General features: G+C 44.0%; 1 protein-coding gene across 1 annotated transcript; it reads right to left on the reverse strand.

Moving 5' to 3' along the window:
- Positions 1 to 1,907: 1,907 nt before the first annotated feature.
- Positions 1,908 to 24,490, reverse strand: CRLS1 (cardiolipin synthase 1). Its single transcript, XM_062203887.1, has 7 exons — positions 24,038 to 24,490; positions 20,687 to 20,824; positions 15,045 to 15,174; positions 8,217 to 8,302; positions 7,470 to 7,538; positions 5,800 to 5,891; positions 1,908 to 2,842 (listed from the first exon to the last, which is right to left on the reverse strand). Exons 1-7 carry the CDS (start codon positions 24,344 to 24,346, stop codon positions 2,755 to 2,757), a joined length of 912 nt encoding a protein of 303 aa, XP_062059871.1. The 5' UTR covers positions 24,347 to 24,490; the 3' UTR covers positions 1,908 to 2,754.
- Positions 24,491 to 26,445: the final 1,955 nt, after the last annotated feature.

Consider the following 26,445-nt stretch of genomic DNA (forward strand, 5'->3'; position numbering starts at 1 on the left):
CGGCAAAGAAAGACCTTTCTCTCTGTCTCTCTCACTTCTCACTGTCCACTCTGCCTGTCAAAAAAAAAAAAAAAAAGTCTTTAAAAAAGCATTTATCTTCTTACAGCTCAGGCCAGAAATCTGACATCGAGTTATCAGCCTCAAGGCTCTCAAGAGTTGCCTGTGCCCTGCTACTGGCTGTGCCAGCTGCCAGCCTTGGGGCTCCTCGGCTGGCACACCTCACTGCCCTCTGTACTACACCATCTCATGGCCACCTCTGAGTCCGTGGTCACACTTCCTTTCTCCGGTAAGGATACCGTAAGTCACTGGGTGAAGGCCATTGTAATTCTGACTTAATTACATCCACACAGACTATTTCCAAAGGTCACATTCCCAGGTACTGGAGGTTAATTTTGATCTTCTGGAGGAACACAATGTAACCCATAATGACTCATTTCTGCTATAACGTTAAAGATGTCAAGTTTGCATCCTTTCTTCAAAACAAAGCACAGAAGCCATGCTATGCTGCAGAAGCTGAGCCAGTTCCTTATGACCTGAATAACTGCACTGCACTGTTACTTTGTTGGGGGTTTAAGGTCCTGAGTTCCCCAAGTACTAAAGTGGATCCTCAGTTTTATTACCAATGGAACCAAGAGAAATGGACTACATTTTTGCAGATTTCCCCCAGCTCCTGCTTAAAAATGGCAATGCAAAAGCCAAAAATATGACTAAGTGGTGTCAAGTCCTGCGACATGTCATTAAATGTTCCCAGTGCTTGTTTTAGCCTACCATTGAGATTTTTATCTATTCTGTGGCAACACCAAAATGAACTTACATTGTATTGGGCCTGTTACGTATGTATGATTATGCACTCCAATATGCTTAATTCCAATTATAAACTTAATGTATAACAATTCAGTACCCAAAAGCCTGGGACTTGGACACTTGATTCATCCTCCAATTGACCCTAACAGCCAGGGCTGGTCTAGGCTGAAGCCTGGAACTCAGTCTAGGTAGGGACCCAACTTCCTGACCCATCACCTGTTGCATCCCAAGATGTGCATCAGTAGGAAGCTGGAATTGAGACAGAACCTGAATCCAGGCACTCCAATATGGGATGCAGACATCCCAAGAGGCATCTTACCCCATGTGCCAAATTGTGGTGGAATGAGGCCATGCCAACATGGCGCTGGCAAGCGAGCGTAAGTTACTCACGAATGGCTTCGGAACCCACTTGGCAAAGGAGCCTGCCTGGCAACAGGCAGTGATTGGTTAGGGCATAAACCGCAAAATAAACCGCCCCTTGACCGGACTGGCTGCCTCGGCTATATAAGCTGATGTACCAACTGAAATAAACGAGTCTGTAGGCTGCTCGCCTCTGGCCCGCTTTCACCCGACTCCCAGTGTCAGTGTGGTGACTCCACGCCTCTTGCCCCCACCGTGCTCTTCCTCTTAGAACGAATCCACAGCAACACCAAATGCCAACCCCCTGGATAATTTTTCTAAGGGTTGAGGTAGAAAAAGGCAGAGAAAGAAGAAAGAGAGATTATCGTCCAATCACTGGTTCACTCCCCAAATGGCTGCAATGATTGGGGCAGGGTCAGGCCAAAGCCAAGTACTTCATCTGGGTCCCCCACATGGTGGCAGGGACCCAAGTACTTGGGCCATCTTCCACTGCTTTCCCAGGCACAGTATCAGTGAGCTAGATCGTAGGCAGAGCATCTGGGACTCGAACAGTTGCTCTAATATGGGATGCAGGCATTGTAAGCAGTGGTTTAACCCACTGCCCCACAATGTTGGCTGACCCCTCAGACCAACTATTTGCAGAATCTAAGGGCAAGTGATATATCCGAATGGACCTTATGAATCACAAAACTTACACAATAGAAGATCAATATGCTACAAAACAAATCAAACATAACTTTTTTCCCAGCTTTTATTCTTTTAATATCTTAACAAAAGATGATTCCTCAAATTTTAAAAAACCTTTGAAAAATATACAGTTTTCATATTATTTACATGACATTTGGGTACAGGTTCCAATGTCTTACAAACATGGCTACGTCAGACGCCGGGGAAGAGGCAGAGGTAACGGACGTGTTCTCGCTTCAGCTGCCTTTGTTCCTTGTCTTCCTGCCGTACACACAATTAGGCACCTGAGAGGCTGGAAGACTGCTGAACACGAACTTCACTACCTCAATTTTGTTTGTTCATCTTATTTGCAAAACTTACTGTATTTTAAATCGCCTTATAACTTTATTTCATTCACAGCTAACTATTCTCGTTCTCCTAAACAATCAAATATCAAATACATGAACTGCTGGTGGGTACATGGATCTAAGAATCGAATGTGAAAGTGGACAGCCAAGTTACGCAGGATATATATTTAAACCAGGGAAATTCCCTAGTGCTTGGTGGGCAGTCAAATTCTACTTAAGCAGTCAATTCTTCTGTTTCCATTCTCTGGATCAAGTTTCTAAAAAACCTATCAAAAAAAGACTGACAATAATTAGAATAATTCTCTCTTATAAATTAATCAAGAAACCTAAGATTAAAAATTCTAAATTATAGTTTTATTTGTATTTAAAAATACATTGGAAATTCTGCATTTGCCCATGATCAAGCTTATTTTCAATGCGAATTACTTAAATGTTGAGGACATGGTTTGTTCCGACAAGTCCTGTTTGGAGCTGAACACCAAAACCACTGTAGATTTCCACGGGCCCTGCAGCCAAGGACGTCTACTGCCTCCCCGCTCATCGTGCCGGATGACGTTCATCGCCCTTTTATCACCTGAACAGTTTTCCGACCGTAATGATAGTAACTGTAAGCTGATGCAGCGGTGGTGAAAGCTGTAAAACACCTTTTACGGAAGGGAGAGGTAAAATTTGCTGTCAAATCTAAAAATACAGTAACAGCATCATAAAGTACACATGTTAAAGATCTACTTAAAGATAAAAGGCTGTGTGGTATAATTTGTTTAAATAAAAGAATATAAATAGCTTTTCTTTTAAAGATATACTTATTTATTTATTTATTTTTAATTTGACAGGTAGAGTTACAGACAGTGAGAGGGAGAGACAGAGAGAAAGGTCTTCCTTCCATTGGTTCACTCCCCAAATGGCCGCTATGGCCGGCACTGCGCCGATCCAAAGCTAGGATCCAGGTGTTTCTTCCTGGTCTCCCAAACAGGTGCAGGGGCCCAAGCACCTGGGCCATCCTCCATTGCCCTCTTGGGCCACAGCAGAGAGCTGGCCTGGAAGAGGAGCAACTGAGACTAGAACCCGGCGCCCATATGGGATGTAGGCGCTGCAGGTGGAGGATTAACCAAGTGAGCCATGGCACCAGCCCTTGTTTTTTTTTTTTTTTTTTTTTAAGATTTATTTTATTTGAAAGGAAGAGTTCAGAGAGGGAGAGGCAGAGACACATAAAAAAAATTGTCCATCTGTTGGTTCACTCTCCAAACGGCTGCAACAGTCAGCACTGAGCCAGGCTGAAGCTGGGATCCTGGAACTCCATGCAATTCTCCCACATCGGTGGCAGAGGCCCACGCACTTGGGCTGTCCTCCGCTGCTTTCCCAGGCACATTAGCAAAGAACTGGATTGGAAGTGGAGCAGCCAAGAGTTGAACTGGTACCCATATGGGATGCCAGTGCTGCAGGTACCAGCTTTACCTGCAAAGCCACAGTGCCAGCCCCAGTATATTTATTTATTTGAAAGTCAGAGCCACAGACAGTGCTCTTCCATCTGCTGGTTCACTCCCCAAGTGGCTGCCAACAGCCAGGGCTGAGGTAGGCTGAAGCCAGGAGCGAGGAGCCTTATCTGGGTCTCCCACGAGGGTAGCAGGGGCCCAAGTACTTGGGACATTTTTCTGCTGCTTTTCCCAGGCCCCAATGGCCCCATAAGACAAGAAATTAATCTAGTTAATAAGCTCTAAAAATTAATGACAACACTAGCAGCTGTCATACTCAACATTAGTCTAGGTGTTCTAAGTTTATTCTCAATTTCATCCTACAGATGAGGGAATGGACCCCCACAGAACCTGCTCAGGGCCTGCGCCAGAACTACGTTTGTGCCTGGCTTGCTTCTAAAGCCCATGCGCTCTTTCCACATGCAGCTTTAAGTATTAAACTCTATTTCCTGCAGCCTGTGTGAGCTCTAGGGCTCGCCAAGTCGTTTTAAATGGATTTCCGCTGTCTCTTCTGGCTTTTCCTTAAGTGGACTGCCAGAGTAGCCAGATCCTTGGTGCCTGGGGCACGCTGAATGCTCGTGACCAGCAGGTGACTTTTCATGGACACATGGCTTCTGTTTTAATTTTCCATCTCTGTAAATTGTCAGAATAAAGAGAGAATGTCTGTGGCAATTACCTGGAAATAAAACTATCTCCATTTTCTTACTGAGTACCTTTAGCAAGGGCTAACTTGTTTTGTGCTATGTGTTTCTAATTAAAAAAAACAACAAAAACAAAAAAAACACTGTTTTAGATTTTCCATGGACCCATCGCTTCTGTTTCCACCAGGTGAGGCAGAATCATCAATACCTATTTTTGTTTGATTCCAAATCTATCCATGCCAGTTTGATATTCTAAACTCACAGATAAACCAGTAAAACATACATGCTTGAATAACTGTTATTGAAAACTAAGCTGGATGCTAAATTTAGACTCAATAAAGGCAAGTTGATAAAAAAAATAGTGTCAAACAGGCAAGATGATTGTAAAAGGACTGGAGAAAAATGGTAAAGACCCAGATGGTTCCCATACTCAGACTGCTTTTGCAAATGTTTTAAGCCCTTGCATCACCTGAAAGAAATAAAAACCGGAGCAGGCCTTTGCTGCAGCAGCTGAGCCACCTGGCATGCCTTCTCCCATTATCTGAGTGCCTGGGTTCAAGCTCTAGCTCTGTTTCTGATTCCAGCTTCCTGCTGCTTGTACTCTGGGAGGCTGAAGTGATGGCTCAAGTACTTGGGTTCTTGACACCTACTTGGAGGCCTGGATTGAGTCCTGGGCTCCTGGTTTCAGCCTGGCCCAGCCCCTGGCCATTGCCAGCACTTGGGAAGTGAACCAGCAGAAGGAAGATCTGTCTCTCTCCCTGCCTTTTAAATAATAATTTACAAAAAAGAAGAAGAAGAAGAAGAAAGAAACAAAAAAGAAAAGCAGAGAGGCGATATTATGGATGTAATTCATTCAAGAAAGAAAAAACTCCTACTAATGCACCAGTATTCAAAAAGCATTTTTCCTACATCAGAAGATGTAAGATAAATCAGAATGAATATGCACTTACATAGGTGCATTTTGAACTCTGGAAGTTTGCATCTGACACATTTTCAAGACTATAAATAAGCAATTGGCAAAACACAATTCAAATTCCTTCCTCCAGGTCTCCCTCCCACCACCCCTCCCCCTTCACTAGGCTGGGCTCACTTTCTCTCCCACTCTCCTGTACTGACAGTGCACAGGGTCTACACCTCATGGCCTCCCCTGTCTCTGCCTGTACAAAATCCACCTACAGCTCCTGGCTCAAGTGTCACTCACTCTCTGAAGCTCTCCTTCTCCTTTCTACCTGAAGTTTCTTTTCCTTCTCTGAAACCTTAACACATTATCAGTGCCTCTCATCCTTTCACTTTGCATGAAACTACTTCTAAATCCCACACTTGATACTAAGTAACCCTCTTACGAATGGTGTCTACCAACCACACAATACTGCCACCACTTTATCTAGTTGGTGCTCAATAAACACTTGGAGAACAAGCTAATGCTAAGATTGTCCCAAAAAGCCATTTTGTGGACATTCTCGGAGAGAAATTCCAAAGGTAGCTTACCAAAGCATCTGAAGGTAAATACTGTCAGCATAATTGAAAACTGGAGCTGCCAAAGAAGCTGCCACCAAGATTAACTGGACTGCTGTGTTTACCTAAAACAAACAAAAACAAAAAACAAAAAAGAGTTATAGATGAATAGTGCCAACAAGTGGCAAATGAAGCCTGTTTCAAGTTTGCCAGACAGGGCAGAGCCTATGACACGGTGACACGGCACATCGTCAGTATGTTGATGCTGATCTGCAACATCCCTGCCGCGGCAGCTGACTTCCGCAGGCGGGAACACACAGAAGCACCAACTTCACCAACTGAGTCATCTGTCTGCACAGCTGCCCTTGACGGTGAGGGCAAGGCCAGTGTCGGAAATACCACTACCTTGGACTTCCAAACAGTTCAATCATGTCACAACATTCTTTGCCTTTTCTCCAGCTGTCTTTTAAAACAGCCCTATGACAACATAAATAATTGAGTTACCTCTTCATAAGAAAAAAGGTAATGAGTTACGTGGCTTGCCTGCAGTCACAGCAGACAACAGGACCAAGCCCGCAACCCCGATTTGCCGGTGCCTCATCCAATGCTCCTCTCACCTGCCTACCTGTCAGAGCCTATGAGGTTAGCACATTGCAATGCATTCACCTCCATGAAAGAGCCTCTCTGGAGGAAATGAGTAGGATGCTCTACCCTAGAAGACAGCACAGGAAAGAAAAGAAAACACAACTAGAAATAACACTTGGTGTGGAGGTGTGCTGTGGGAATCTGCAAGGTGTCAAACAGGAGGGGATGTGCGCAGGGAAGCATCTCTGTTCCAGCACACTCATTCTGCAGCTAAAGAACAAAGATTTGACTTGATTTTCAAAAATAATAAATTTTGTCTGAAATTTTGTCTTCCTACAAGAACAGGGCTTTGCTTAAGGCATCTGTTCCGGTACCACTTTAATAATCCACTTTCTGTGTAGTATTATACTCAAATTACTGTATTTCATACAAGCCAAAAAACCCTGTGTATGTAAGTGAAAGTCTTTCCCTGGTAGTCTTTCCCTGGTAGTCTGTCCCGAAGATGACCAGCCTCCCTACCCTGTTAGAGCTGTCGTAAGGAATGGGACAAAACAATGACTTCAGAAACTTATCAGAGCTACTCGAAAAACAAATACGGGATCAGAGCCATTAATAGCATCCTTTTTGTATGATGTTCTACAATTATTACCCTGAAGAGGCTCAGGAAAACAGAATGGACAATTGACAGTAGCGGTTGTTTATCAGCAAGCAGAACTTTCTCTCATACCTTTCCACTTAGCAGTCAATCCTGAAAATGAAAGGATCTTATTATCCAGTGTTTTCCCCACTGTGCGGGAGGCGGTGAAACCCATGAGGGGCTCTTCATCATCCCTTTTCATCTCATTCAGAAAGTAATTACATCCCAACCTCTTCACCTTCCATGCCTCTATTACCTCAGAGGCTCAAACTCTCAAACCACTAAGTAAAGCACAGTGCTTTACAAAGGGTTGAAAAAGCTGGGTGAACAAAATAATTGGAACTTAAAGTTGTCTGCCTGACCCCATTCGCTAACCCCTCTAGTCAACACATTTAAATCTGTCTCATTTTCAGCTGCTCTTCACTGAGGTTTATAAAAATTCACAAAGGAATAACTTAAAAGGATGTTTTATGTCTCTTACCTTGCTGATGAATGTTGGTTTTAACCTAGCAGTGGCATAGCAAGGATTGAAATACTTAGCTAGCGTTCGCTGTCAGAGGATACAAGAAAAAAAAAAAAAGTATTCAACTTGTTGTTCAAGCCAAAAACAAACATTTAGTTATTACACGCAGGTGGCAGTCACTGAGCGCTCACTGTAGCGTGGCCCTAAGCCAGCTAAACTACTAATATGCATCTTCTTTATTCCACTGTGTGAGCAATATCTATAGTCTTTATAAAGCATACACAGGCTGTTGAAAATCAATTTTATGAATGAAAAAACAAAAATAGTAAAATACTGTCCTATTTCCATGGGATTGGTAACCAAAATAAGTTATTATGCTGTGTTTATGTGCTCAGATATTTATAGAACCAATGAACAATTAAGCAAGCAAATCACACCGTGATTTTAAAAAAGCACTTCTAGACAATCCCTTATAGAGGCCAACCTAGATGACAACACAACTTGAGTGGGTGCAAACCCCTCTAACAGCTTCCTGCCAGCAATGGGGTTAATTGGTCTAGTTCTCACAGGAGTGGGGGGTCAAATAGCAACATGGCTACTTTTTTTAATTCCTGGTAAATGAACTTTTAAAATTGCCATAAATTATTCCCATAAATTGAAACAGCATACAAAAGAGAGAATCTTCACTTAAAAATATATATTTTTTTTTTTTTGCCTGAGGTCTTAGTAACACTAAAAGAATTTCTTTTTTCAAAACAAACTCACCGGTGTTGGAAGAGTTCGATATCGGACATAAAAAACAGCAGCAATCAACATTACATCTCTTGAAATTATCAAATAAGTAAGTGGAACTGAAAATCAAATAGAAAATAACTTTAGCATTTTGGAAACTACTAACAGACATTATAAATACAATAAAGCTTCATTCAGCCATTATAACATGAATTGGTATTCCTCATAAGAAAAATTTTATAATAAACACTTACGGATGGTTTAGGGTTCTTCACGAAACCACCCCGTTTTATACTCTTTTTAACCTGTCCTTAAAGCAAGTTCAGACCATGGCTTTGGAAGTCTATGCCTGCCTTTCAGAATGCTGATCCTTACATCTTGTTTCTTCCTTGCTTCTGCTTTTAAGCTATACATCTACAGTTCCCACACTCAGTTCAGCATCTCCAGCTTCTTTGTTACTTCTTCGTTTGGTGAGTTTGGAACAGATCACTGACCATGCTCATTAGAATTAGATGCAAAGACAGACAAAAAAGCTGAGGACATCCAGGGAGCCAAACTCCTCTTGTCTCAGGAGCATTAATGGCTAGCTTCTGCTACTTTCTTCTCTTTGCTATATGTACAGCTTGCAGAGACACAAAAATTCTTCCATTCTTCTCCAGCTAGCTCCTACCCAGGAAACTGCTATTTTTCTTCCTATTTAATCATTCAATGAATTCAACTTGTCAACAGTTTTATTCCAAGTTCAATATCCATTACCCAAAATGGTTGAGTGTTTCAGGTTTAAGAATACTTGCACAGATACTACCAACTGAGCATCCCTAATCTCAAAACCCAAAATCTGAAACTTTTTGAACATCCTATGTTGACACTTGCAAAGTTCGTGATTTCAACTAGGGATGCTCCATCTGTATGCCTCAGACTTTACAGCAGGGACCCAGAGCCACAGAAGGCTATGTCAGGTGTGTACCCAAGGGACATCTGCAACGTTACTGAATGAGAACGGGAGGGCCAGAGAACTGACTTTATACCCTTCTACACTGCAGGAAGTTTTAACCAAGAATCTGTACCTTTTATGTTTTTTTAATCTCCCTCTTTTTTTAAAGGGAAACTAAAATCTTGAGTCCACTCAGTTCAAATTGTCTCAATTACTAAAATAAAAGGATCACGGACACCTCTTCCATAAAGCCTCCAAAACGCTCTTATGAATTATTTGGGCCTGTACTTATGGTTCTCTCCCATATTAACATTCTACTGGCTCTGCAAATTGAACAAAATCTCACTAACTGCAGATTTAAAATTTATCCCGTGGCTGTAGATGATACAAGTATTGAATCTTGGCTTATTCCTGGGTGACAACACAATTCCAAAGAGAAAATGCTCATGTACTCAAGCCATGGCATTTGCAGCAAATACTCTATTAGTCAAGCAAGAAAATAGCATATCATGATTTTTAGTACTTTTTTTTTTTTTTTTTTACCTGTAAAGCACTTTTTCCACAGCAATCACTAGCTGGCAAAATCTGACAACAATCACTCTTAAAATACAGCAAACTCATGCAAATTAAAATCCATGAATAGTAAACATGGGAGGAAAAAGCAACACCACACATATGCAGGGATGTAGGATCCACAGAACTCACACACTATGCTTGGGGCAGCACATCAGACTCCAGCCCAGCACTGTGCTCAAGCAATTAGCACCTCTGGACTCAGAACACCATCTCTAACAGTTTGGTGGGTTGCTTTATAATAGCAAACATTCAGTTTACCAAGAAGATACAATTCCAACTTATATGTACTTAATAGCATGACTTCAAAACATACAAAGCAAAATCAGAACTACAAAGAAAAAACAATGGAAAACTAGACATACAGTAGGAAATTTTAACTCATTCTCTCAGTAACTGACAGAGGACTGCAGACCAAAAGTGGGGGAAATGGTCAGTAAAGAAACAGAAAATTTAAACGCCTGGGGGCCGGCGCTGTGGCGCAGCAGGTAAAGTCGCTGCTTGCAGTGCCGGCATCCCATGTAGACGCCGGTTTGAGTCCTGGTTGCTCCACTTCCGATCCAGCTCTCTACAATGGCCTGGGGAAGCAGCGGAAGATGGCCCAAGTGCTTAGGCTCCTACACCCGTGTGGGAGACCCAGAGAAAGCTCTTGGCTCCTGGCTTCAGATCTGTGCATTTCTGGCCGTTGCAGCCATTTGGGGAATGAACCATTGGATGGAAGACCTCTCTCTCTCTGCCTCTGTCTCTCTGTAACTCTGCCTTTCAAATAAATAAATGAATCTTTTTTTAAGATTTACTTATTTTTTTAAAGATTTATTTATTTATTTGAAAGAGTTACACACAGAGAGAGAGAGAAAGGGAGGGAGGGAGGGAAGGAGGGAGGGAGGTCTTCATCCACTGGTTCACTCCCCAATTGGCCTCAATGGTCAGAGCTGTGCTGATCCAAAGCCAGGAGCCAGGAGCTTCTTTCGGGTCTCACACGGGTGCAGGGGCCCAAGGACTTGGGCCATCTTCTACTGCTTTTCCAAGCCGCAGCAGAGAGCTGGATCAGAAGTGGAGCAGCCGGGACTAGAACCAGCATCCATATGGGATGCTAGCACTGTAGGCAGCAGCTTTACCCGCTACGCCACAGCGCCAACCCTCCCTTTCTTTGTCTTTTCAAGAAATAAACATAAATAACATTTTAAAAAATAAAAACAAAGATGCCCATATTCCATACGGGAGTGCCCGGGAGACATCAGTGATGGCTCAAGTAACTGGGTTCCTGCCATCCATGTGGGAGAACTGCATGGTTCCTGGCTTCTGGCTCTGGCCTTGACTCAGTCACTATGGGCAGCTGGGGAGTGAAATTAGCAGATGGGAGCACTCTCTTCTCTGTCTCTCAAATAAATAAATAAATAAAAAAAAACCCAATGAAATATAAGTTTAAAAAGTCAAAGAGCCGTACTATAAGTATGTTTTAAAAATATAAAAGAAATGGACAAGTTCCTAGAAAAAACATCACAACTTACAAAATGGTCAAATCATTAAACCTGAATCATCCTGTAACAATTAAAATCAATCAGGCTGGCACTGTGGTGCAGTAGGTGAAAGTCGCAGCCTGCAGTGCCAGCAACCCAAATGAGCGCTTTTTTTTTCTTTTTTCTTTTTTTTTGACAGGCAGAGTGGATAGTGAGAGAGAGAGACAGAGAAAAGGTCTTCCTTTTTGCCATTGGTTCACCCTCCAATGGCCGCTGCAGCCGGCGCACTGCGCTGATCCGAAGCCAGGAGCCAGGTGCTTCTCCTGGTCTCCCATGGGGTGCAGGGCCCAAGCACTTGGGCCATCCTCCACTGCACTCCCGGGCCACAGCAGAGAGCTGGCCTGGAAGAGGGGCAACCGGGATAGAATCCGGCGCCCCAACCGGGACTAGAACCCGGTGTGCCGGCGCCGCAAGGCGGAGGATTAGCCTGTTAAGCCACGGCGCCGGCCATGAGTGCTTTTTCAAGCCCTGGCTGCTCCATTTCCAATCCAGCTCCCTGCTCACGTGCCTGGGAAGGCAGTGGAGGATGGCCCAGGTCCTTGGGTCCCTGTACCCACATGGGAGACCCAGAAGAAGCTCCTGGCTCCTGGCTTCAGATCGGCCCATCTCTGGCCATTGCAGCCATTTGGAGAGTGAGCCAGAGGATGGAAGATGGCTCTCTTTTTGTCTCTACCTCTCTTTGCAACTCTGTCTTTCAAATAAATAAATTTAAAAAAAAACCTTAAAAAATCAATCACTTATTTTGAAACTCTTTCCCAAAGAAAACTCCAGGTTTCAATGGCTTCAACAAATTCTACGAAACATTTGAAGTCAAAATAATTGGAATCTCACAAACATCTCCCAAGAATAGGAAAAAAAGCAGCTCCTAATTTGTTTTATGAGACTAGCTTATAAAGTTGATACTGAAACCGTAACAAGGATATTCAAAGAAAAGTATTCCAGGTCAATCTTGAAATTTACATGCAAAGATTTCAAAATAAATAAATAAATCATTTTTTAAAAAATAAAAAATGTAATTTATAGTTCATTAACACCTTAAAGGGAAAAATTATTCAATCATCATAACACACAAAGAAAAAAGTTTGATAAAATTCAATACTCAGTTACGATAGAAAAGTCTTAAACTCCCAATGAACTTAACCTGAAAAAAGGAGCATGTACAAAACCAGGAATAATCTACAGTGAAATATTAAAATCTTTCTCTGAGATGGGAAAAAACAGACACCATTTCTATTCAGCAGTGTACAGCACAGTGCAGTAAGGCAAATAAAAGAAATAAAAGGGGGGCCGGGGCCGGCGCTGTGGCATAGTGGGTAAAACTGCCACCTGTATTGCTGGCATTCCATATGGGCGCCAGTTTAAGTTCTGGCTGTTCCACTTCCAATCCAGCTCTCTGCTATGGTCTGGGAAAGCAGAAAAAGATAGCCCAAGTCTTTGGGTCCCTGCACCCACGTGGAGACCTGGAGGAAGCTCCTGGCTCCTGGCTTTGGATCAGCCCAGCTTCAGTCATTGTGGCAATCTGGGAGGGGGGGAGGTGGGGACCAGCAGATGGAAGACCTCTCTCCTCTTTCTCTCTCTCTCTCTGCTTCTGTAACTCTGCCTTTCAAATAAATAATCTTAAAAAAGAAAAGAAAAGGTAAAAGGATTGGAAAAGATCATTAATCATAGAGACACATAACTGAGGATATCTATAAATTCAATGCAATCCTCATCAAAAACCCAACAGATTTTTTTCTTTCTAGAGAATTGCTGATTCTGGAAAAAAGTGATTATAAAATGTATATACTGGGGCCGGCGCTATGGCACAGCGGGTTAAAGCCCTGGCCTGAAGCGCCGGCATCCCATGTGGGCACCAGTTTTAGTCCCAGCTACTCTTCTTCTGATCCAGCTCTCTGCTGTGGCCTGGGAAAGCAGTGGAAGATGGCCCAAATGCTTGGGACCCTGTACCCACAAGGGAGACTCGGAAAAAGCTCCTGGCTCCTGGCTTTGGATCGGCGCAGCTCCAGCTGTTGTGGCCACCTGGGGAATGAACTAGCAGATGGAAGACCACTCTCTCTATCTTTACCTCTCTCTCTCTGTAACTCTGTCTTTCAAATAAATAAAATAAATATTTTTTAAAATGTATAAACCAAATGGAAAGGGCTAAGAATATCCAAAGTGGAAGGATTCGATCTACCAGATATGAAGACCTTTAGCAAAGCAATAGTAAGAGTGGTATTGCTGCAAAGACAGATAAATCAATAGAAAAAAAGACAACCCAGAAAGGAACCCATTTATATGACCCTGGAATGAGTCTGGAAAACATACTTTTTAACAAAAAGTGCTAGGATAATGAGGTGTCCATATAAGCTACTAGAAAATGAATTTTTAAGAGAGCTTTTTTAAACAACTAGGGAAAAGAATCTTTAATGCTTTCCAATACAAAACAGAGCCACATATAAAGGAAAAGGTATCAGAATGCAATGAGACTTCACAGCAAGGTGGAAGCTGCAAGTCCATGGGATAAGATCTTTAAAATTCTGAATGAAAAAGGTTTGCAATTGAAAAATAATACCCAGTTCAACTTTCAGTCAAGTGAAAGCTTAGCATGAAGATACTGTAGATGCTCAAGACCTCCCTTGCTGCCATGCTGTACCCTTTCACAGAAAATACCTGAGCACACTCCACCAAAAGGAGTAGCTAACAAAAAAGCAAGACATGGAAGCATGGGAAGAAAAAGACCCAACAGGAATAGAAACCACTCAGAATAACAGTGAAGAAAAGTCCCAGCTTGGAAAGCAGCCCACACTAATTATTTAACTAAGGCCCACAGTAATATTATTCATAATACCAAAAGCCTGGAAATTATTCCCATGTTCCACAGGTAAATGACCAGGCCCAAACTGAACAACACAAAACAACACAACAGATACATTTGAATTTTGAATAATGTCAACAGGATGGATTCTAGGTCTTTTTCTAAAAGCATTTCTATTCTTTAGAATGGGAGTATCCCCACCCCTTTAACCGCCCCCACGCCCCACCACACACACACACCTCAGTTGTCACTTTCAAAGAAGCACATAAGTACAAACATGCGTCCAATTTATTTTTTTGATTTAGTGTGAAAACTTAGAAGACTACAGGTATAGGAGTAGAAGAAACCCCAGCTTGAGGGGACTACAGGAGACTGAAACACTACTACACTTTTTCTTACCAAGTGCCAATAACATAATGAAAGATCACAAGGGCTTCTGTGTTCTCAGAGCCTATCTCTAACTTTTAAAAGGAAAATTTTATCTGGTCTGAGGGAGAACAACTGATTGAGAAACCAAAACAAACAACCAGAAAAGCACACATGCAAATTACAAAAAGATTATAAAATTTTGTTAAGAGTATTCAGACGATGCACAGACTATATATATATATGATATTAAAATTGTATAATAGTGTCTAAATAAGGATTTAGAGTTCTTACTATGATTAAACTGTATTTAATAGAGATAATAGACTTAGGAAAACTTTAATTTTTTTTTAATGCTAGGCACTAAAAATATATAATATAGCACCAAAAGATTCTAGAGTAGTAAGAAGTGGCACTGTGAAATAGTCGCTCAATTTAATCTTAAAAGGAAAATTACTAAGAAAACAGCTAATTCTAATACAATAAGGACATAAATTCTAACAACAGAACAGTCTGATAAACAAAACAGTTCAACAGTTTAAAATTAGGGTAACAGTTAAAAGTTGAAAAATATATTTTTGGAACCAAAGTTATTTGTCTCCAAAGAGAAATCCTAAGCTAATGCCATTCTTCCCTGTGCTATTTAAAAGTACGCATGATGGCGTTCTTACCTGGAATAAGATCTGCATAGGTCAAGCTAATATATAAGATACTGATAAGTATTTTATCAGCAAGTGGATCAAGAGCACTTCCCAAAGCTGATTTTTGATTGGCCCAGTTTCGAGCAATAAATCCATCCAACTGAAAATAAAAGTTTTTTTTAATAAATGTCATAATAGGAACAGAGTGGATATTTTGACGCTTAAAGAGATACCAGAATAACAACTATACTTTCATAGAATATATAATCTCTTGTGTCTTACAACCAAACATTCTCATTCTTTCACTACTATATGTTTAGTTTTTAAATTGGTAATCAGTCAAAAAATACTTTCACATTTCTATAGTACTTTTTCTTCTCAAGATCTTTTAGTTATATCTCAGTATTTTCACAATGTCCCTTTTGGGGATGAACCAGACACAAACTTACAATATATGAACCCAAACAAAACTTACAGAAAGCACGAATGACAGAGCCTGGACTAGAAGCCCCATCTTTTGAGCCTTGGCCTAGTTCACTACAGCCAAATTTGCTGCTTTCACTTGCAAGCATACTCTTTAACTACGGGATGCTAAACTTTCACAACCCTATCCATGCCATGGACCAAATCTCTTTAACTCATTATTTTTCAATTTATTTTGTGTAGTACTCTGACCAATCTGAATTACCTGTATTTGAATTAAAAACTCAATCCTTTATACTTCCCTAGGTAAACTACTTCTTTTTATTACTGTCATTAAAAATGAATACTGAAGCAGAGTCCCACCTGGTAAATAATGAGTCAAATGGGGCCTCCATAATTAGTTGCCAACACCTGAATCTTCTGCCAACACCATAATCTTCCCATAAAAATCCAGATCTCCAGACCAACTTGAGAGAGAGATGGGGCCACCAGATGGACTGAAACAAGAACTGCCCAGCTACATGAAACGGACAGATATTGCCAGCTGGACCCAAGTCCCTACCTGCATTTACTCACTTAACCTCAAGCTTCAACATGTTTTCTATTCCTATTTCTAAGGGAAAAGAGAAAATTAATTTAGATGTAATTAAACATGGAACACTTTAATACAGCAAAATAGTAAGTCTTCCACATCTCAATTCCAAACGGTTATGGGAGAAAGCAGGAGCACAGGACCCTAAGAACTTGGTCTTTGTAGTGAAACAGAACTCGTTCCAGCCCTGGCTCTGCCACTGACTACTGTGTGACCTCCAGCAAGGAATGTAGCCTCCGTAAGCCCCAGTTTCCTCATCTGTAAAACAGAGCCGGGTTGGCTGTCTTCAGCACATGATGTGTTTAATACTCGTTTAGTGATCAGCATTGAGTAAATCCTCAAAAAAAAGCAGTCGCTAGCTATCACTATTGCGATTGACTCCCTCTGTTTTCTTCTTAAGTAGGCTTGGGTAATGCTGTCTAATCTAAAGTGCCTAGAAGAGGTGGGGCCTTGGAAGACACAGGTTTCAGTTCAGTTTCTGATCTCAGGGAACTTAATCGTACACTCTCACTAGCATCGCCCTCTTGTCCTCATTATTCCTCTAAGCCCCGTTACCTTAGATTCCAAAGGCATCAACAGCATCATCCCTTTGCAAACATCTCTAACGCCTCACTCCCCTCTCCATCAACCCTGCCTAACACAACCATTTGCGTACTCTAGGCCTGCACCCAAGCGGCTGACACTGCTCAAGAAAAACATAAATGGGCTGGCTGGTCTCACTTCAAATTTTGACCACACATCTCCTGTGGGTACTCCTTCATGCCGGACAAGGCTGTACTTACCATCTCCTTTCACACTCTCTGCTCTCACTGCAAGACCTCCTTTCTCTCTCCTACAGCCTCATTCTTGACCATGACCATGCCTATATCTTCCTTGAGAAAAAAGCACATCCTATTCATAGTCCACTACTGAACCGCCTCCATTCACATTCTCTCTGCCTTCCCTGCTCTCTGACCTCGAGCCTCTGATGCTCTGGAAGTTATCTCCCTTCTTCCCTCGTGGCCTGCATCATCAATCTCTTCCTTTCTGCCTGACCATTTAATTAACTGAAGTTGAGGAGTAAACCAGGGGATGATGGGAGCGCTGCTTTTCAAATTACAAAATAGATATAGATATAGATATCGGGGCACATATTTGGCACAGCAGTTAAGACACCACTTAGGATGCTCACATCCCATTTGGGATACCCACATCCTGTATCAGAGTTCCTGGGTTCAAGTCCCAGCTCTACCCCTGCTTCCAGCTTGCTGCGCCCTGGGAGGCAGTAGGAGACGGCACAATGGTGAGGTCACTGCCAACTGTGCGACACCTGGACTGAGATTCTGGCTCCTGGCTTCAGCCTCGGCTGCTGAGGGCATTTGGGGCATGAACCAGAGGATGAATGATTTCTCTCTTTCTCTCTACCTTTCAAATAAAATAAGTAATTTTTTAAAAACAAAAATTAAAAGTTTATTTCGTTGCAAAAATAATTTCTGAAATCCACGCATAAGTTTTCCATAATATGCATTCTTCATGCATTCTTTTTGAAGATCTCTTATATGCATATATTTAAAAATTTTTTGCACCAAAATAAATTTTTCTAATTCCATTTTCCATGAATTGTTTGAAGTACTTTCGTGTCTTTAAAACTACCCTTCCTTGGGGCTGGCGCTGTGGCGCAGTGGGTTAACGCCCTGGCTTGGGGCACTGGCATCCCATATGAGCACTGGTCCAAGTCCCGGCTGCTCCACTTCTGATCCAGCTCTCTGCTGTGGCCTGGGAAAGCAGTGGAAGATGTTCCAAGTGCTTGGGCCCCTGCACCCACGAGGGAGACCTAGTGGAAGCTCCTGGCTCCTAGCTCCTGGCTTCAGATCGGCACAGCTCTGGCTATTGCGGCCAACTGGGGAGTGAACCAGCGGATGAAAGACCTCTCTATCTCTGCCCCTCCTCTCTCTGTGTAACTCTGACTTTCAAATAGATAAATAAATCTTAAAAAAACAAACAAAAAAAACCTACCCTTCCTCGACCCTATTCCTGTACAAAGCAAAGCTGCTTCAAAGCAACGCCCACTGCAGTTACCTCTTCACCTCTGCTCCTCAACCCGCCACTCCAATCGCTGCCACCCCTCTAGAGACAGTGCTTGGAGGTCACCATGAATTCTGTAGTTTGAGGGAGGCCTCCACTTACCTCTGGGACACCGCACCGTCTGACTTTCTTTGTTCCTTGCCCACTATTCCTTCTCAGTTCCTTTCCTAGAGTCTTCCTGTGGCTCGGTTCTTTGACCCCTTGTTTCTCTTCTACCTCAGCCTAGGGGATTTCACTCAGACTCAGCCACCTATCTCTCATGGTCCCCAAGTCCGCATCTCTAACCATGACTTTCTCCAACGTCACACCACTACACTCAACTGTGCAACTGGTGCCTCTGTGTGGACAGACATCAGAACTCATGGTATTTTCCCTAAACTCTATCCTATTCCTAGTGATGTTCACCACAGAAAATGTACCTCCATTTTCTTGGGTTTTGAAAGGAGAGAAAAAGAAAGTGCGTAGCATTCAGATTAGACTCTTCTTTCTCTCATTCGAGTCAACCCATTGATTTCTCCACACTATTTTCAAAACTTGTCCCAAACTCATCCACTTCTCTCCAACTCCAAATTCCCACTCCAGTCCAAGCTACCCACCCCATCCCCCTCCCAACCAGTTGCTCTGCTTCTACTGTTCCTTCCTATCACATTCTCCATATACAAGACACATATCAGACCTTGTCATTTCCCTAACTGGCCACTTGCTCTGTGACCCATCTGGAGGCATCAAAACCTCCCTGGAATAAATGTGAAACGCAGTACCAGTTAATTCAAGTTTCTACACACATCATCTTACGTATTTAGAAAAATGTTAATGAGGCCTCTCTCCCATTCAGTGAATATTCCAATTTCATGTGGCAGCTAGGAGAGGGGTGAAAAACTAGCATACAGATAAAAAAAACATGAATCCAGTAACTGAAACTCATCTTGTCTGTCATTATCGATATGATAGTCTTTGAGGGACTTGAGATCATACTGAGTGGAAGCCTTCAGGCTTCAGAGAGAAAAGCAGGGGTTACAGAAAAGGAGAAAGACTGTTAGAATGGGGAGAGATGGTGACCAACAGGAGCTAATCTCTGGAGGAAGATAGGCAAGAGCCAATCTGGAGGCTGTGATTGATGTACATTTGGAAGTGCCACAGAGCAATGCAAATGCTCTCTTTTTGTTAGCTCTCCAACCTCCTGCTTACCAACATTACTATTACTGGGTGGGTGGGATACAGCTTCTATGAACCTAAAAAGGAATAGCTGGTATTACAGAGAAAGACACCATGCAAAGTTCACCTAAAATAAATTTTAAGTAAATTTTGAGCAAAGTTTTTCAAACATAAATCAGTTTCAAAAGGCACCAAATTAGTACTGCCTGTCTAGGGGCTCACATGGATGTCAGACCAGCCCTGTAAAAGAACGTATTTTAGCTATTTGTGCCTATACATTCTAACTTTGTCCTGACTTCAAATTCTTTTTTTTTTTTTTTTTTTTTTATTTTTGACAGGCAGAGTAGACAGTGAGAGAGAGAGACAGAGAGAAAGGTCTTCCTTTTGCCGTTGGTTCACCCTCCAATGGCCGCCGCGGTAGCGCGCTGCGGCCGGCGCACCGCGCTGTTCCGATGGCAGGAGCCAGGTGCTTCTCCTGGTCTCCCATGGGGTGCAGGGCCCAAGAACTTGGGCCATCCTCCACTGCACTCCCTGGCCACAGCAGAGAGCTGGCCTGGAAGAGGGGCAACCGGGACAGGATCGGTGCCCCGACCGGGACTAGAACCCGGTGTGCCGGCGCCGCAAGGCGGAGGATTAGCCTGTTGAGCCACGGCGCCGGCCCTGACTTCAAATTCTTACTCTGCCTTCATCCTGTTGCCCTCTACTGTTTTTGTAGCATGTATAGTTTTATGCACCATTTAAAATCCATTATGAAACAAAGTAGGTGATAAACAATGTCAACATGATAATAGTTGGCCAGTCCACAAAGGCTGATGGAACTCAGAATGTGGCCTTCTGTTCCAATTTTTTCCCAGTTCTAATTCGAGGTCACCCAAATAAATCTTCCCCTCCCACAACAATGGTATCAAGGAGCTCTTTTCTCCTTTGTCGCCTATCTGTTGGGGGAGTGGAAGGAGGAAGGAGGCTCAATGCCCAGCTCAGAGAAGTCTTGTGCAGGGCAGCTAAGGGATGTAGAATGGGGCACAGGGACCATCTGCTAGCATTAAACCTGCGCAGAGCTCTGGTCTTTACAAGTTCCCTGGGTCACAGCGCAGTTCCCTCAGTCATAACAACCAGGCCACTGCCTTCCCACTCCAATAGGAAAACCAACTCTGGCTGCTGATCAGAGTGTTTCTATTAAAAAGACATTAAAAAGCAAGCATAAAAAGCAGTCCCTCTTCTGCCTCCCTACAACCTTTATTTCCACTCTTAGGTCATAAATAGAAAACCAGCCCCACACAGATGCTACTTACACATGTTTCACAAAGCAATAGGTCAAAATCATCTTGAGAATGTCCTTCCAAGGACATGCTAACTAACACTGGGTTATTTCGCTTAGTTGTAGTGACCCTGGGATTTGGAAAGGGAGCAAAATGAAGAGCGTGCACTTACAACTTACCAAATCAGTTAGCCCAGCTAAAGCAAAAACTCCTAGGGCGATATTAAAATCTTCTTCAATAATCAAATACCCCAAAACTGGAGCCAAGCCAATTCTCGTCATTGACAACATATTTGGGATTGTCCATGGGTTTTCATACTGAAAGACAAAGACAATGAAATGTAAATGAAACACCATAAATTCACACTTTAACTGTATAGGTTAGAAAAATAGATTTTGTTAACCTAAGGGTCAGAAATTTATAGAAACTTCAAATTTAACTTTGAATTTTTAAATCCATTCTGTTCTTTTTATAGATATTTCTCTAAAATCATCTTACAAGAATATAGAAGATGAAGGTGTGTCATGTACCCAAACACAGACCAAAAGGTTTTATAGACATAGTGTAGGTTTTCTTCCTAAAGGAAGAAGAGACAGGGCCAGCATTGTGGCACAGTGGGTAAAGCTGCCACCTGCGGCATAGGCATCCTATATGGATGCAGGTTTAAGTCCCAGTTGCTCCACTTCTGATCCAGCTCCCTGATAATGTGCCTGGAACAGCAGTGGGAGATGGCCCACCTATTTGGGCCCCTGCACTCAAGTAGGAGATCAAGCCAAAGGAGGCTCCAGGCTCCTGGCTTGGGATTGGCCCAGCTCTGGCGATTGTGGCCATTTGGGGAGTGAACCAGTGGATAGAGGATCTATCTCTCTCTGTAACTCTACCTTCCAAATAAATAAATAAATCTTAAAAGAAAAAGAGAGACAAATATGCCTTATCTACCATATAAGTTAAACCTTCAATATACAACTTCACCCTAAGAATTTAGAACTTTGAACATTCTGTTTTACAAGTAAAACTTCAAGAAAATGCCTTGTAAGTGGACAGAGTCTAGAAGCCTATAGAAAAAACCAGTCAAATTTGCAACCCCACGCATGTTGGCTTGAGACGCTGAGAGTACCTCTGCCTCATTGCAATCTCTATCAATCAAAGAAATGCTAAATGCTGTACACAGTCTATGCAGAAATGAAGAGCAGAAAAAAATACCCAGATTTAATTCTGTCCTAAGAGACTTGCTGAAAGGAAATGGAGACAGAAGTAGACTGAGATATTTGAAAATAAAGAGAAACCTTGTAAATCTGTTCAAAACCACCACAGAAACGTCAGAATCTGGAGCAGACACTCAGGTTTCACGGTGCCCATGGCGGAGCCCCCATTCCTTGAAGCTTCACACGGGCACTAACAAAGGGCCCTGGGACAGCTGCTCTGAAGGAATCCACCCCTGCTTTGCCAGACAGAATCTGACTGGCAACAGGGTGCTCCACTTTTTTTTTTTTTTTTTGACAGGCAGAGTGGACAGTGAGAGAGACAGAAAGAAAGGTCTTCCTCTTCCATTGGTTCACCCCCTAAAGGCCGCTGCGGCCAGTGCACTGTGCTGATCCAAAGCCAGGAACCAGGAACTTCTCCTGGTCTCCCACGCAGGTGCAGGGTCCAAGGACCTGGGCCATCCTCCACAGCATTCCCCGGCCACAGCAGAGAGCTGGACCGGAAGAGGGGCAACCGGGACAGAATCCGGTGCCCCAACCGGGACTAGAACCCCATGTGCCAGCGCTGCAGGAGGAAGATTAGCCTATTGAGCCGCGGCACCTGCCAGGGTATTCCACTTTAAATCGAACTGGCGGAAGACACCTTGCACAACAGTGCAGAACCGTGTACAGAAATAGCTCCAAGAAAATGCCTTCTCTAAAGCCTGTGGGTCTTTTCCTCCAAGACCTCCAGTTCCACCCCCATGGGGTCTTGTCTTCACAAGGAATAACCTTACTTAACCTCTTTCTTAATCGGTCATCAACATGCCTGAACCTAAATTTTGGTTTTAAAATGCCTGGGGGAGGGGAGGAGACATCTTTTAAAATACCACAAATCACCCTGTAAGAAAAGGCATTCTCTAAAGATGGTGAATCTGTGTTTATCTACAGAACCTACCAGGAAAGCATCTCAGCTTGGAGGGATAACAGCGTGGCTGTTGGCATTAAGCGGCAGAATACTGTCAACTGAAAGCTATAGCAAAACTTTAAATTCTGTAAGAAACAATCATCAAACAAAAAGCAATACAAACCTCCACTCTGGCATTTTTTAGGGAAAGCACACCACCTCGCACAACTAAATGAAAACATTCTTGGAATATATCCCAATTTCAAGTTCAAAGATTAGAGGGTGTTTGAGAGTCCACAGAACTCTCAGAGTACAGAACAAGTCACAAAGACAAGATTCAATGTTCCAGCAACTCACAGAAATGGTGAGGGGAGGAAGAGGATAAACAACAACAAAAAAAAATCAGAAGGGAGAACCCCAAAATTGTTCTTAGAGCCACAGGGCAAAAATATAAAGAGTTGCAAACCACCAATCATTTCAACTGGTCAATTAACAACCCCGGATGTTGCTGGAACAGGTAAGGGGTTCTTTTCAGCACCACACAAAGTATTTCTGTTCCAGGTACTGTCCCTCATTCATTTCTAACGGTTACATTTGTCAAAGTTTCTAAATTAATGTTAGGAGAGCTAATCTCAGATTACCCAACCAAATAACCTGTGGCATACTCGACCAACTACTGCCGTTCTGGGAAGGCTTCCAGCCAGGATATGGCAACGTCAAAGCGTCCAGCAGGCAAACCCCAACATGCTCCAGCTACTTGTGGAGTTGAGACCCCTGCCGGGATGCGGCCACTTCAACCCATGCTGTACAACTGATGAAAGCAGTACACGGGCTCAGTGAAGACATAACAATTGAAGATGTAATAATTGCATGAGTGCTGCTAACATGACATCAAAAGCTCACCCACACTCATGCTCTGGGGTCTTCTGCCTGGGCGGTATTTCAACAGGTACGTGGACAAGTGTTTCCCTCCGTTATCTCACGACTACTTTTTTTTTTTTTTATAGAGGTCAAGACACCTTTTGATTACGATCTATTTAATTACTCTCCGTCCTATAATGCGTTAAAGTTAGCAAAGGTCAAACGATGGCGGGCCAAATCTGCACCAGCAAACACAAGGGCATGGATACTTTTCTGAAAATTCCCACAGACCTGCTCCGAGGATCCGGGATTCGCTTCAGAAAAATAGAACTAGGCTTTTAAATAGGCCAGGCGAGGGCTATTTTTACCAACGCAGAGGCCGCTCTAGTAACCGGTGCGGGGAGAGTGCGTGGCCACCCAGAACGCAGGTGGAACCAGCTGTCGCCCGACAGAATGACCTGCCTGGAATTTCTCTTGGGGAACTGGTTTCAAAGTTCTGAAGCAGACGGGACCAGAGCACGTTACTGCGTCCAAAGCCGAGCCCCGCAGGGCCGGCCCCCCGCCGCCTCCGGGGTACGTACCAGGCTGGCGGCGCCGGCCGGGCCCCACCGGCTGCTCGAGGCCTCGGCGGCGGCGCCTCCTCCGGCCGCGGCCCCGGAGGCCGCCTTCCCCGCCCCGGAGCAGTGGTTCCGCGGGCTGGCCCCCAGCAACCGCAGGCTGAGCGCGGCCGGGCGCAGCCACCAGCGCTCCGCTAGGCAGCCCAGGCAGCAGGGTGCGGGCGGCAGCAGGGCCCCGCGGGCGCGCCCCTTGCTCGGCCGCACCCCCGGCGCCCAGGCGGCACCGCCGCGCAGGGCCGCCCACGAGCCGCGCGCCACGCGTGAGGCCAGCATGGCCCCTGAGGCAGCGGGCGTTCAGCAGTCTTGGGCACCGGCCAGCCGCTTCTCCGTGGAGTCACCGCAATCCCGCGAAACTTCGCTTGCCGCCACCTCCATACCAGCTCCCTAGCCCCAGCACGCTCCGCTTATACAGGTGGCCTGGAGCCGCCAAGAGCGGACGCTTTTGCGACGATTTTGCGACACGGTCGCTGCCCGGCTGCCCAGCGCCCCTGGCGGCAGAGGGAGGCGGGCGCCTCTCCGCCCCTAGTTCCACGACAGCACCCTTGGGGGAGGCCGGGGTCCATGGGCAGCCAGCGTGGCCACGGACCGTCAGGACCCATCTCAGGCCCCTGGCTCGTCCTGCAGGCCGCTGGTTTGTGCGGTGCTCTATGCTCATCGAGGGAGGTCTAAATGTTAGTATTTGGTAGAGAAGTAGGTGGTAAGTGCAAAGATGCATATACCCAAAATGGAGCATCGCAAAATGTAATGATAGCAGCCACTAATTGTTTGGCTGGAGAGCGCTCGCCATGCAGGCTATCGAGCATTTGTGCACTTAATTCTCCCTGCCACTCTAATGACTGACTCCGTTATTAGTTTTACTCTCAATATAAGTAAATTCAGGGTTAGAGAGGTTAAGACACTTCCTATTCTAAGAGTATCCAAGACATTATGGAGCAGCTCAGCATTCACTGATTCAGCATGAACATGTTGTACATTATGTTTATAGACCTATTATTAACATTGCAATGTTACACAACTTTTTTTTTTTTTTAATTTTTGACAGGCAGAGTGGACAGTGAGAGAGAGAGACAGAGAGAAAGGTCTTCCTTTTTGCCGTTGGTTCACCCTCCAATGGCCGCGGCGGCCAGCGCGCTGCGACCAGTGCACCGCACTGATCCGATGGCAGGAGCCAGGTGCTTCTCCTGGTCTCCCATGGGGTGCAGGGCCCAAGCACTTGGGCCATCCTCCACTGCACTCCCTGACCACAGCAGAGAGCTGGCCCGGAAGAAGGGCAACCAGGACAGAATCCGGCGCCCCTACCGGGACTAGAACCCAGTGTGCCGGCGCCGCAAGGCGGAGGATTAGCCTGTTGAGCCACGGAGCCGGCCAATGTTACAGAACTTTTATCTTGAGTTTGTATCAAAATGAATTTGAATTTCTTGTGGTATCTCCCCTAACCTAGTTTTGATTTTTAAAATTTGAGAGGCAGAGTTACACACACATGCAGAGAAAAAGATAAATCCTCCATCTGTTGGTTCATTCCCTCAGTTGCTGCAACAGCCAGGGCTGGGCAAGGCCAAAGCCAGGAGCTCCATCCAGGTCTCCCACATGGGTGCAGGGGCCCAAGCACTTGGGTCATCTTCTGCCACTTTCCCAGGCCATTAGCAGGGAGCTGGATGGGAAGTAGAGCATCAGGGACACAAACCAGGGCTCAGGTGAAACCTCACGGTCCCAGCTGCCCTGCTTCCAATCCAGCTCCCTGCCAAAGTGCCTGCAAAAGCAGCAGCAGAAGCGCTTGGGTCCATGCCACCAACATCACAGACCTGGATGGGGTTCTGGGCTACAGGCTTAAGCATGGCCCAACCCCTGCCTTTGTAGCCATTTGTGTGAACCAGAAGATGGAAGATCTGTCTCTCCCTCTGTCACTCTTTCAAATTCAAGATAAACCTTAAAAATAAAAATACAAATCTAAGGAAACATGAGTAGTTTCTAATTTGGGTTTGTAGCTTCTATAACTTTATATAATACCATTAACCTTTTAGTCTTTGTTTTCTTTGAAAAGAAGCATCAGTATACATTCTTTTCTCATGTCTACACATTTTTATTTGGTTGATAATGTTTTTTTATAAAATGTGCTGATAAATCTATTTATATATTTAAAATATACATAAATTTGAGAGAGAGACACACAGAAAATAACTATACTGGTTTACTGTCCAAATCCCCAGATCGTCCAGGCTGGGCTATGCTGGGCTGAAGCCAGGAACTCCATTCAGGTCCCCCATATGAGTGACAAGGCTCCCAACTAGTTGAGCCCTCACTGCTGCCTCCTGGTCCACATTAACAGGAGGCTGGAGTCAGAAGCCAGACACAGGCATTGAACACAGGCATTC

Source organism: Lepus europaeus, chromosome 10, assembly GCF_033115175.1.
Source record: "Lepus europaeus isolate LE1 chromosome 10, mLepTim1.pri, whole genome shotgun sequence".
Taxonomy (NCBI): domain Eukaryota; kingdom Metazoa; phylum Chordata; class Mammalia; order Lagomorpha; family Leporidae; genus Lepus; species Lepus europaeus.